Genomic DNA, 12,358 nt, shown 5'->3' on the forward strand with positions numbered 1-12,358 from the left:
TACATTTTCTAGTTCAAGAACTCTCATAGGAATCTGTCAGAGTTGGGGAGTAGCTGGCATGGGTGTGGGGGAAGCGTGAATGTAACGTGGGGGAGTGCTCTGATGAATGAGGCTTATCGGTCAACTCAGCTACCGATAATCGGGTGAGAGGAGTTCCCAGGACTTCTCCTTGCTGAGGTGTGTGGGCACTGCACATTAGAACTGCATCACTCCAGCAGGAAACATAGACTTGGGGGGGCGGGGAGCGGGGAAGGGTTTTCTTTGTATTTATTTTTTGTTCCTGTGTAGTCTGTTTCCGTGAGTGAAGGAAGCTGTGCTCTGGGGACAGCCATGCCTACGCGCAGGAGCACAGACTCCACGCACAGCATCAGATCGCATTGTTCCTTGGGAGGAAGGGTGGGTTGCTTGGCTGGGGTTGTTTTAAGGACATTACTGATGTGCGAGACTTGCGCTCCTGCCCTGCACAGGAGGGAGTTTAACCCCTGGAAACTCACCTTATGTTTTTCTTAGAGGGTCACAGACTGCATCTTAAAAATGACTCGCATACGTAACACTTGGCTTGTGCACTGTACAAATGAGGGGAAAACCAAACGATGCTGTTAGTCTCCAGTTGGTTGCTCTTGCTTGTAAACTGCTGGAATGTGGTGGTGGGGGGTCGGTGCGTTTAACACCTGCCCTGTCTCACGTTGCGTGGTGCAAATGACTGTACAAGTGTGCCAAAACTAGAACATTAAATTCCTTATTTTCTGGAATCGAAGAACCCTTGATCTGCTCCCAGATCTGCCGCTATGCAGTGACTTTAGGCAGAAATGCTTAATTCTGCTGTCTAAATTGTTGTCCAGTGACATTTGGTACCTCCTCACTGAAAGCACTGTATGGGGGTAGTTCTGTATTGTTGTTTAAGGATAGTGCTTCGAGGAATCAGAATACAAGGGAAAACTCCACCACTTCAAGAACAAAGGAATGAGAAGTCTTTTGACCCTTTTAAAATGCCAAACTAGTAATCCTGCATACTAGTAATTATGCTGATCTTTAGCTACCTGTTACCATATGTTGAGACCTTCCTGACTTTGGCTTGATGAAATCAGGAGAGTCAGCTTTAGACTCCAGGAATGCCTCTGTCTCCCCTGACTTTCTTGTTTTGGGCTCTGCTCCAGAAATCGGATCATCATCTTGGTGACTGCTCTGCCTCCTTTGCAGCTCCCTGTAATAGGGAGAGTAAATCTTTTATAGCTTTCCTGTCAGTTATTTCAAATACTTTGCCACTTTAGTGCACCGTTTTCCTTAAAAGATGGGGAACTCCATCTGTCGTGCTGTAACTTGGGGGTAAACGGTCTTTTCTTCAGGTTGCTATCTGAATACACGCAGGACGTATTCCTGGGGTACCAAGTAATAAGTGTTTTTATGACTAAGGTTCTCCCTGCAGAAAGGGAGCCTGAGTATAGTTTAGGAATTGTTTCTTTAGTACATATATCTGACCCCAGAATAAAAAATACATGAATGTTGTACAGGGGTAGAGAGAAACCTTATCTACGAACTCAAGCTTCTGTAAAGATTTTATGCTGTAAAGCTTGCAGCTGTTAGGAGTGTGCATGTGTTAAAACCTGAGCATTAATTGAAAACGTAAGGAATGCTTCCCCATGAAGTAACACGCAGATCTCAGGAGTCCGGAGGAGGCTGAGGGGACGAAAGAGGCAGCTGCCCATTGACGGTGTCCATCTTGGCATAGGCAGATGTTAGGAAACGCTGCCTCTGCAGAAGAGGCGTCTCTTTTTGCACGAGGGGTTGTGGGTGCTCTGTGTGTTGATTCGAGCAAACCATCTGCCTGTATCTTTTCAGGCCTCTTGCATAGTGTGCCCTTGGTGTGAATGAGAGCCAAGTCATCACAGAGAAGGGGCAGGGCGTCAAACAAAAAGGCACTGTCTTAGTTTCCTGAGATTTGTCCTTTACCCTCATGCTGTTACCAGCTCGTGGAGTGACCCTTTCTCCCCTTTACTGTAACACAGAACAAAACTGCTCTGCCTTTTCATGTGAAACAGTCCCTCGAGTGCTTCAGTCTTGCTGGTTTCTGATCTCAGACCTGCTGAAGCATCCATCGGTGCTGGCTAACTTAAATTCTCCATCATCCTAAAAGTTATGCAGCATGCGCCTCTGAAACATGCGTCTGCAAAGCCTGTAGCTATGGCTGCTTATGGGAATGCGCTGACTTTCTCTTGTTAGCTCTAACCTGACCTTTACACAAAGGGGTTTGGGTTTTTTTGGTTTGATTGCGCATTTCAGTGTTTAAGCGTAGCTCAGACCTTTTTAACATACAAGATTAACAATGGTGAGAGGAGATGTCTAAGCCACTGTCTAGTTAGACATGCCCCCAGATGTTAGCTAAAGTAAAATGCTGGCATGATGTTGTCTTCCTTGTTGTAGTGATGCTGCCATCGCTCCTTCTGGGACTGTCCCTTTGCTTTCTGCCAAAGGAAACAAACTGAGAGAACCCAAGAATATGGGAAAGAAAAGGTGCCTGAGATCAGTTACTGTGGGATGGTGTCTGGAAGCCAGGTCTTCCTCCTTCAACATCAGAAAAATAGAACATGGGAGTGTAGATGGTGCTTCTCTCTTGTCGGTAAATCCCCAAACTTCTCAGGTAACCAACTGCATTTGAATATCGCGGTGCCCACATTTGTTGTTTTCAAATTGCCACGGCCCTTCCCTTCTTGCTGTATTGCCTAGCAGCTTTGAGTGAAACCAGCTCCTAACTGAAGGCTGGAACGACCTCCTACCTAAGCATCGCTTCATTTTTTTTTCCTCCCAGAGTAGGTCACAACTCCTGTACTGGCCTTAGCGAGGGCGAAAACTGCTTCCAAGCATTCAGTGCCCTTCTCACTTACGATGGGCAGAGAGAGCAAGAAAGCATTAGAAACAGTAATTTTTCCAAAAATAGAGCATTCTGCCTATCATACAGTGCTTCCAAGTTCAGAGACACGTGCTGCTCCTGTCCTAAGCAAACGGGCTTATATCCTGTCAACCCTTCTCTTACTCTGTCCTAAATGCCATCGCTTACATGAACATAGACACCTACTAACACAAGTAACTCTTTAAAAAGCGAATTCTGATCAAGTGACTTGTTTGTGCTGTTCTTGTGAAAAGTGGGTCATTGGTTTGCATTGGCCTAATGTTCACCATGATAAATGCCTTTTTCCTTTCCTTGTTTTCCTGTATGCTATATTTCAATGAGGACTGGGTAATTGGGAGGCATTTGCGTGATGCGGCAACCGGTCTTGCTCTGCTTCAGCCTGTATTCTCAAAATCTCACAATAATACCTGGTAAATATATAACCAGCCTCCTGGAAGAAGACAACACCATAGACGTACTGTTCCTGTAATCTGAGATTAGCATCTAAGGTTAAACCATTGCTGACAACATAGGCTTCAGGAAAGATAAGATAGTATTTTTGTAGAGTAACTTATAAAATGTTCACATATCTACACTGTCTTTCTTTAGCAGTGTAATGTATCTAAGTGAATAGTTTCCCAATAAATACCGATTTTGATGCCTAATGAACGACTGCTGTGTCTTTAATTGTGAGAAGTGACTGAGAACGGGTTAAGTGCATTATGTCTACGGACTTGATCAAGAAATGGTGCCTTGCGGGCTGCCATGGATGTGCAAATGTGAGTGATTAACCTGGGCAGAGTTTGGATGCAATGATGCTATTTTGTCACAGCAGGGTGGGTTGGTTAGTACCTCACTTGTCCATCGCTCAGTGGATACCAAACCATCTCCTTGTTCTTCCTGCAATTCATACTGCTTAGTTTTCATGTGCCTTTTTCCTATCTTCTTGCTAACATGAGTCCAATGACATACTCCTAACCTGCCAGTAGTTCTTTGAAGGTAAGATATCTTCTGTTCTGTCTGTGTGAGTCGTAAGGCAAAACCAACCCCATCTTGGGCTCTTGTAACTGGAGGAGAGCAGAACAGCAAGCTTCTCCCCGCGCTGTCTTGTTACACTAACACAGAAGCAAGCCAGATCGTTCTAGTTATGTTAGATACTTGATTTGAAGTCATGGTATGGATTGTTTAAAATCATTTGTCTTGCAGTGGTTTAAAATAATGCTGCTATAGTTACCGGGATTCATTAAAAGTTGGAGACTGACCTTCATTCTTTGAAATGTGTATGTTATTTTACACAGGGATGCCCTACGATCTGCTATTTTACATGCCTGAGTGTAATTCCACGTATCCGTGGGATGGCTCACAGAAATGCAGGCTATGCCAAGCTATATATCTGCTTGTAGGGCAGTCAATAAGCAACGGTGCAGAATGAAATAACAAAAATTGTCTGTTTGCTGGAGCCCCACTCCAGGCAGCAGTGTTACGAAGTGAAAACCTCTCTGATGGTGGTCGTCGTGGGTGGCAGAGAAAACCTTGTGGAATGGTGCTGAGAGAGTGCTGGGTGTGCCCATTCGTGTGTCAAACGTCTTCCATCTCTTTCTGAAAACTGGTACTTGTGGTGTCCCCGAGCTGTGAGGCAGCGTCGAGTTGTGTGTCAGTTTGTGTGTTGTAAATACCTTCCCTGGCATTTTTATTTTCTTTTATTTGCCCTCCCTCTCCTTCCCATTTTCTATGCGTGACGGTGGTTTAAATCTGAATGGCATGACACTTCTTGTGTAATAAGTACCTTTCATTCTTATTTATGACGAAGGAGATGGAGCTTGTTGAGTAACACTTTTCTCTTGCATTTTTAGGTCTGCAGAGGGATCCGGCCCTATTCCCAGTTGTAGCTCTTGAACTCTGTAAAGGACCTTCTGGCAATGATGGACGTGCTTTGTACAAGGGTCAGTCTGAGATACTGGAGGTGAAAACACAGCACAACTCAGAGTCAGACTACTTAACAAGAGACGGTCCTTCAAGCAACAGCTCCTTCTACAGCAGCGAAGGAGAAGGGACAGACCACGAAGGAGATATTTTGGATTGTAGCGGGTCCAGGCCTTTACTGATGGATTCGGAAGAGGAGGAGGAAGCCTGCAAGTGGTGCGCCGGGTTCCTGCAGTCTGTGCCCAGGGAAAGACAAGAGGCCTCCAAAGAAGATCCCCACTCCCAGTCTTCCCAGACTAGGGCAGGGGAGACGCTGTTCCCTGCCTTCCAGTTGCACAGCGGGGAGGTTTTTAACGAACCGGATGTTTTTGCCACGGCTCCTTTCCGCAGCTCGAGAAAAGTGCCTGATGAGGTGGATGTCTTTACCAAAGCTCCTTTTATCTCCAAGGGCAACGTGGCTCTTAGACATCCAGAAGAAGCAGATGTATTTCTGAGAGCCCCTTTCACTAAAAAGAAAAGCATGGAGGAGTTGACTTCCCATAGTATGTCTAAGGAACCGTTCGCACTACCCGTTTTCCTAAGTCAAGGGGGCGATGTCCAACACAGAGCTAACCCGATGTTCCCAAGCCTGGATTCAGCAACGCGTGGGTCCACGGCCTCGGCGAGATCTCCGTATCCCTCTGCTGGGTTTACTCAGCCGAGCAATCTTCATCCCTCTTCCGTAAGAGCCGTGGAGACCCAGGAAAACATCCCTTCTAAAGGCGTGCTGCAAGAGCAGGGTGGTGTGCCCAGTGAGAGAAACCAAGGACACGCGCTGCCCCAGGAAGCCGTGCTGGGCTCCGTGGTTAACAAGCCTTTCCGTCCGCAATCCTTATCAAAATATTCCCGTCACTACAGTCCAGAAGATGGGCAGGGTCTCGAAGTCAAGCCCATAGCTGCTTACAAAGTGGTTTCTCAGACCAACAGACAGGTGATAGCAGGATCTGTCTGTGTTGCCCCTCTGTCTTCCAGGACTACAGAGCTGCCCGGCGGGGATCCGTTTGCTTCAGCGCCCTTTCCTTCCAAAGCGGGAAAGCAAAAGCCTTAATCTGCTGTGAGCTGGGACGTGCGCTTCCTGTAGGACCACCTCTCACAGGACCTTGAACCTCTTAGTTGAAATGAATGACATAGCAATATATATATATATATATAAAAATAATTATTTTTTGGTCAGAACTCTATTTGCAGTGATATATAGTTGAACCATTTTAAGTTATGTTAGTTAGTCTGAACGCCTGGCTCTCAGGATCTTCATATCCTTTTCAGTTGCTTCTTACCTTTCTCCTCTCACTGTCTTTCCCCCCCATTTATTTTTTAGATGCTTTTCCAAACCAGTAATATGATCCTGATCCTGGCTGGGGAAATGCATTATAAGATGAATGAAAAGGTTTATTAATTACAGAGCAAGTCAAGCGGGACTTGCTAGTGCTCTGGAAAGGAAGTGATTTCACAGGTTAAAGGGTTATTGCGACTTCTTTCCTATCAGTGGGGACTTGTGGAAGAGAGCAAAGGTTGTATATTCCTGCTGCTTGGCAGTGATGGCAAACCTGGCAGCCGTGGCTCCAGAGTGATTCTGTCGCATGTGTTCGTAGGTTATGTGCGCACTGAGCGAGAGCCGTGCAGGCGATGTCTGGTACCAGGTTTGTGCAGCGCTGATGTGAGCAGAGCCGTGGTATCGCACGTGCAGCATTTCTTTGCTCGCTGTGGCGTGTAACATGTGGAAGTGCTTCTGCCCGGGTCCTGTGCCGGAGCCCGGAGGAGTCAGTGGAAGGACTCACAGTGCCTTCAGTCACTTGTCTTGCAAACTCCCAGATGCGGGAACTTCAGCAAAGCAATCTGTCAGGCTGTTACTATTGCTGCTCTTTGGAAAATGGAATGATCAGGCAAAGCTTTCAGGTTTACATGTGTATTTCCTGTCTGGTTAATGCCAAAGTGTAGGACCCAGAAACTTGCTTATGGTTGTGGAGGAGAGAGCCGTGCATTTTTACAGTATTAAAAATACGCCTTATGGAAAAATTTATTATGCAAATGACTCGATAGATGTCCTGATCAACGTACCTCATTTGGTGTTATTCAGCATTTGCTGCAATCCGGTTAGAGTGATTTATACTAGCAGAGAACTTGACTCTATATTTGTAAATTCTGCCTTTTGTTTTCCTGTTGATTAAGGATGAACCTAAAAAAGATCCAGTCGCACTCCTTTGGTAACATTTGCTCTCCTTCTGAAATATTGTGCTTTCTACCATAGTCCCAAAGAGAAAGACAACAACTTATTGCTTGTTCAGTCATTGCCGTAGTGAATCCTAGTATAGTGTTTGGAGGAAAAGTCACCCGGGCTGGCAGCTGGGCGGAAACAAAGCAGACTTTGCTCCCCTCGCTTTTCACTAATACAAGACAGAGCTAAGAGTGAAACCTCCCGTCTTTATTTTGCAAAATGCCTGGTTGCGTAAGTTATCTTGGATCTGCTATTTCTAGCCCACAAAGGCTACTTCTAACTGTGGACTGGCTTTCAAAATACCCAGTTATAGGGACTCTTTGGGCTCCCAGTCACTGATGAATCTTTGTGGTGCAGTAATCCTTCCTCCTAACAGGTGTTGGTGCTGCAGAATGTCTCCCAAGAAAAAACGTTGGTGGTTTTACTTTTAAGGACTTGACATCTATGGAAAACATCCCCATTGACTCCAGTAGCATATGGCCAAGTCTCTTAAAAGCCTTGCGGTGGCCATTTCCCAAGGGGGTTGGTTCGTTATCATGTGAACTGGAGCCTTGCGCTGAGAGTAAAGGGCATATTTTGTGCTTGGGGGTCTCCCACGTGTGGCTTTGAGGTCTTGGGACGTTTGCAGGGGAATTGTTGGAGCAACAGGTAGGTTGCTGCGATCAGATCCGGTCATATGTGGAGCAGGTTCCTGCCCTGCCTCCTTTCTGATGTGTTTGTACTTGGAGAGAAAGTACCGTGGGTACTGTCACTCTAGGAGAGGGAAGGATCAGCCCTAGTTCCTCCTAACTCACTGGAGTCAGACCCGGGAGAGCTTCTGCAGCCAAAAATAGACTTCAGTCTAGTTTTACAGGGAAGAAAAACCTGACACCATCTCCAGTACATAGCTTTGTCCAATGTCCAAATAATAAGCATTAAAGGAACGCAATAGGCATATTAAAGATGCATGTGAAGGCTGCTTAAACAAAGCAGAACATTGCACAGTCTGGGGCTGACTCGCTGCTGACTTTTAAGCCCAGCAACGTAAGGGGAGGATGGATGGAAAAACCCTGAATGCCGGGAGCCTACTAGCAAAGCATCTGCAAATAGGAGTTACCAACTGCTCCACGTTTCCTTTCCCCTCCCCAAATCCAGTTCCCCTCCAAAATATCTCCAGTTGCAAGAGATGAGCCAAATGTTCTGCTGGACGTGCTCGGCGTGGGGATTGCCTGGAAGGGAGAGGGAGAAGCTTGGACCGAGGTCTTAAAGCCCTGGGGTGGGGAGGGAGAACACTTGGATGCAAGGAGGCTACGTTGGCTTGCACAGCCCAGTTGCTGGCAAATAGTGACTTGCCGAGCCCAGGTCCGGTCGTGTTATGGGGAGCTGGGAACCTTCTGCCGTGCTCTGCTACGCTCGGAGTTAAGTAATGTTGGTGCATACTGGTGGCTTAGGGTTTTTTCTGTCCTCCATCACCATCTCTTGAAAACAGAAGTACTGTAAAGAAATTTCCGGGTTTCCCTTGAGATGTTTCTTCAGCAAAGCTGAGGCTGTTGTTTATTGTCTTTTGTTGTCGTTGAGTTTTCTGTTTAAATATATACCTGAAAGGCGGTGGTTGTTTTTGTTTTAAATATATCCCCCCGCCAAGTCAGTTGTTGCTGGATTGGATCAGTGAGAGATGCCGAGAATGACTGCGATAGCAAACTGTGAATTCAAGGGATACCAAGGAGACTGAGCGTGAGGGCCCAGATTTGTTTCAGCATGCAACCTGTGTCATGGCCGTGCATGCAGCCAGGAGGCTGAATTTGGCCTCCAGCTGTTAAATTTGCTCGGGAAGCTGCTGGAAGGGAGGTCAGGCCTTGGCGGTGCAGGGGTGAATCTGTGGAACAGGGAGATGCTTTGCTGGAGCGAGCAGGTACCACGTATAAACAAAATGTGAGTTCAGGGTATTACCTCTCCTAACTGGATTCGGGTTCTCCTGCTAACTGGATTCGGGTTCTCCTTCCTTTCCTTCATTTTTACTTGAAAAATTGCTTTCGGATAATTCTGTGAAACTTCTTTCAATGCCACATCCAGGTCGCACTGAGCTGATGCTGGAGGAGCATGAGCCCGTTCCCCTTCACGCTCAGACCGGAGCCCCTTGCCTCTTGCGTGTGTGTTCGTGTTGGCGAGGCGGAGATGAGCTGCGTGTAGTTCAGACCTTGCTACCCTGCACTGCCAGCCGAGGGAGGAAGGGAAGATGCACCGAGGCGCAGCGAGGTGCGCGGGCTTGTTTATGGCCCTGATTCAGGTCGGGTCAGACTGAATTTCCAGCTAGCGTTTTGGCAGCTTTTATGTTCTTCAAGCACTTTACACAAAGAGCGCGCTGACCGTGCCCCAGAAGCTAATGATCCTGCCAGCATATATCCAGTGCTTAAGTGGTTTTAAATCTCTTTTGGGGGGTGGAGGCAGCTTGTTTGTGTCTCTGCATGTGACCTATGAAGTAGTGGGAGTTTTGGTTATGGTCAGAAAACTGAATTTCAATGCCTGTTAGTCTGATACCCTTCTCATTTCCAGCCTGTATTCCTCCTAATCCTGCACTGCCAGTGCTGCAGCTTCAGCGCGATGAATTGTAAGTGGAAATTTCATTTCCATAGTGTCTGAAGCTTACTGTTTTTAATGAATGTGGAAGAATAATGCTAATTGTTTTCTTTGCCACACAGCCGGTGATTTTAATAAAATAAGACCGGTACAGCCTCAATGCAGCATTTTGAAGTCAGTTTTCTGAACAGAACCACTGGTTTCATCTTTTTTTAAAGCTGTAGTAAATTCTGTTAACTGCCCTGGGTCCTCATGCACGGCCAGAGGGCCGCAGTTATCGCTGCAGTCCTGCGACAATCTTAGATTCGTGCTGGGAAAGGGACTGGTTCTTACCCATTGCCAACTTCAGCTTGAATGCACTTAAAGTCTTTCTTCAAAATGATTAATCAGAGTTTCTGCATGAAAAAAAAAAAAAAAGGCAGTTGGCTTGGCCCTCTGTGCCTCACTGCCATGACGTTTGTACAGTGCACATAACGGGACCAGCCGCCGTGGTGTTAACCTGCACTTTCCGCAGCCTGCTGCAGTATTTTTCGGGACTTTCCCTGTCTCTCCTCTCCCTTCCAGCCAGCTCAGTACTAGTCATACGTGGTGTTAAGTTTACAATCTTAATCTCTTGAAGCCAGCGCACACTCAATCTGCAATGCACACTATGCATGGAGCACGTAGGTGATATTAAGCTCGTAACAGCAAACCCGTGTAAGCAATCATGACACACAGCACCTGAAGCACGTCTTCAGTGGGACTTAAGCAAGCCTGAGGGAGATCTGTTTAATCGCTGAACTCTCAATCACTCCAAAGTGGTTATCGGTTACTTTAACTCAGCTTCCACCAAAGACACTTATGTTGGGGAGTTGAATTTTTGTGGGTTTTTTTTTTTTTCTCATGGTGTTAAATCAAGGCCTTTCAGTACACCAAAAGACTCCAAAGCATTTTTACAGTAGTATCTTGACAGTGAAATCTTGTTCCAGTTCTGAAACACATTCCTGAAACCTGATCAGCTGCGTTAGTGTTTCTAAAAATAAGCCACGGCCTGTAGTTTCCATTGTAGGTAGGGTAAATACCGTCACACACACCTAGAAATACTCCCCTGTGAAGTTAGAGGGATAATGATGATCCACTGTTCCCCGATCCCTCCTCTCCAAAGGGAGAAATAGTTGCTCGCAGGGGTGGGGAGGGCAGGGTGCTTGCTCCGATGTAGGATGCAGCTGGTAGAGCGTCACTACACGCCGAGTCCGGCAGTGAAAGAAACTCTCTTGTTTCCGCATGGAGCGGGAAGCCGGAGCTGGAAGCGTCTGTGGTCTCCGCTAACTGTGGCAAACAGTCTCTGACTCGTGTCCTAAGAGAGCAGTGTTTCGTTTGCACCACGCTGTTATTAAGGTAATTCTTAGCGGTCTTGGAAGTACCTCTGACTTGCAGATTTGATGGAGTCGAGTTTTGCACTCCGGGTGCGATCATCTGTGTTTCTGGTAATCATGAAGAAATGTTCGAGTTGTAAACTTAAGTACATTTTATTAAAACTGTATCTGATTACAATACATCTTCTCCACTGTGCATTTCTTTTCCCCTTCCCATGCAAAATATTTTTGCTGGATACAAAGAATCTGGGTTTTAGTAAGTTCTTCCTTACTAAGGTACTGAACTCCGTCTGTCCCTGCTGTTTTATCTGGCAGTTGTGAAGTCAAACTGATCTTAACTGCTGTAAGCAGAGGCTTTAAGCAGTGGATATTCCAGTTCCCAGGAGAGAAACCTTCATGTCGAGGGCAATGCTACAAGATGGTGCAGAGCTCTTGAGCCCTTCCCGCAAACACAGGAGCCACTGCTGCAAGAGAGAACAAACCCAGCCCCGAAGAGGATCCGCAGTACGTGAGCGAAACGGTCTGTGACCGCCCGCTGCCGTGCCGTGCCGAGCTGTGCACGCGCGCTGGGGGGGAAACACGGGGGTATCCAAGAATAGGTTTTGGCAAAGCCCGGGGAAAACGTGCTTTCTGTGAGCGCAGCTGCGTGCCAAGGTACAGCGAATCCAGCGAGGAATGACTGAAATGAAGGGCTGAAACTTTGTTTAAAGAACTTTGTTGGATGTTTAGGTTGTATTAGTTAATTGTAAGAGAATAAGCAGCTATGATTGGCCTAATGTAAGTGACTTTCTGGTCCAAAAGCGGCAGGACTATAATCATACTAAGGGGGGAAGAGGCAGCTGTGGCCCAGACACGAACTGGAACCTCTTCATCTTGCTGAAATTGCAAATGTGTCTCCTTCTTCCCCAGGGACTCTTCCTCCTCTTCCTCCTCCTTGTGCAACAGCCCTGAATGTCGGCAGCGGCTGCCCTCTGCAAAACCAAGATCTCCCACCTCAAATACATTGTGATCAAAACAAACGCATTTTCTGCAGCCCCCATCTCTGGAAGGTTACTCGGAGTGGGCTGAATTTGCAATTTCTTGATGGCTTGTGAGACTTGGAGGGGGGAAAAGGCTTTTTGTGTTTTACTGGGCTCTGTGGTGAAACCTGGTCGGGAGGGGGCTGTTTCTAAGCCCTGTGTGTGGTCACCCATGCTGCTCCTTCCAGAGGGTGATAAAGCGATGCCAGCAGCTGGGACACGGACAGTGGGGCCTTAATGTGCTGCCACGGTAAGAAGAAAAGTACCTATTTAAAAAAAAAAAAAAAAAAAGTGTTACCCTTGGGGATGGCGCTTTGGTTTTAGAGAGGCGGGGGAAAAGTATTCCTAGCTTTATGTTTTTAGC

General features: G+C 46.7%; 1 protein-coding gene across 12 annotated transcripts in view; it reads left to right on the top strand.

The window, feature by feature from the left end:
- AAK1 (AP2 associated kinase 1) overlaps nucleotides 1-10,041 on the top strand; it is an 86,274-nt gene extending 76,233 nt beyond the window's left edge. For 10 of the 12 annotated variants that reach the window (XM_075523690.1, XM_075523689.1, XM_075523694.1 and 7 more), the window contains one exon: nucleotides 4,741-10,041. In XM_075523690.1, the coding sequence (XP_075379805.1) occupies nucleotides 4,741-5,897 (1,157 nt within the window). In that variant the 3' untranslated portion in view covers nucleotides 5,898-10,041. Of the gene's footprint in view, nucleotides 1-3,229; nucleotides 3,468-4,740 lie in introns of those variants that run through there. The other 2 variants (XR_012778707.1, XM_075523706.1) reach the window with 2 other exon arrangements.
- Nucleotides 10,042-12,358: the final 2,317 nt, after the last annotated feature.

Source organism: Mycteria americana, chromosome 23 (genome assembly GCF_035582795.1).
Source record: "Mycteria americana isolate JAX WOST 10 ecotype Jacksonville Zoo and Gardens chromosome 23, USCA_MyAme_1.0, whole genome shotgun sequence".
NCBI classification, from domain to species: Eukaryota; Metazoa; Chordata; class Aves; order Ciconiiformes; family Ciconiidae; genus Mycteria; species Mycteria americana.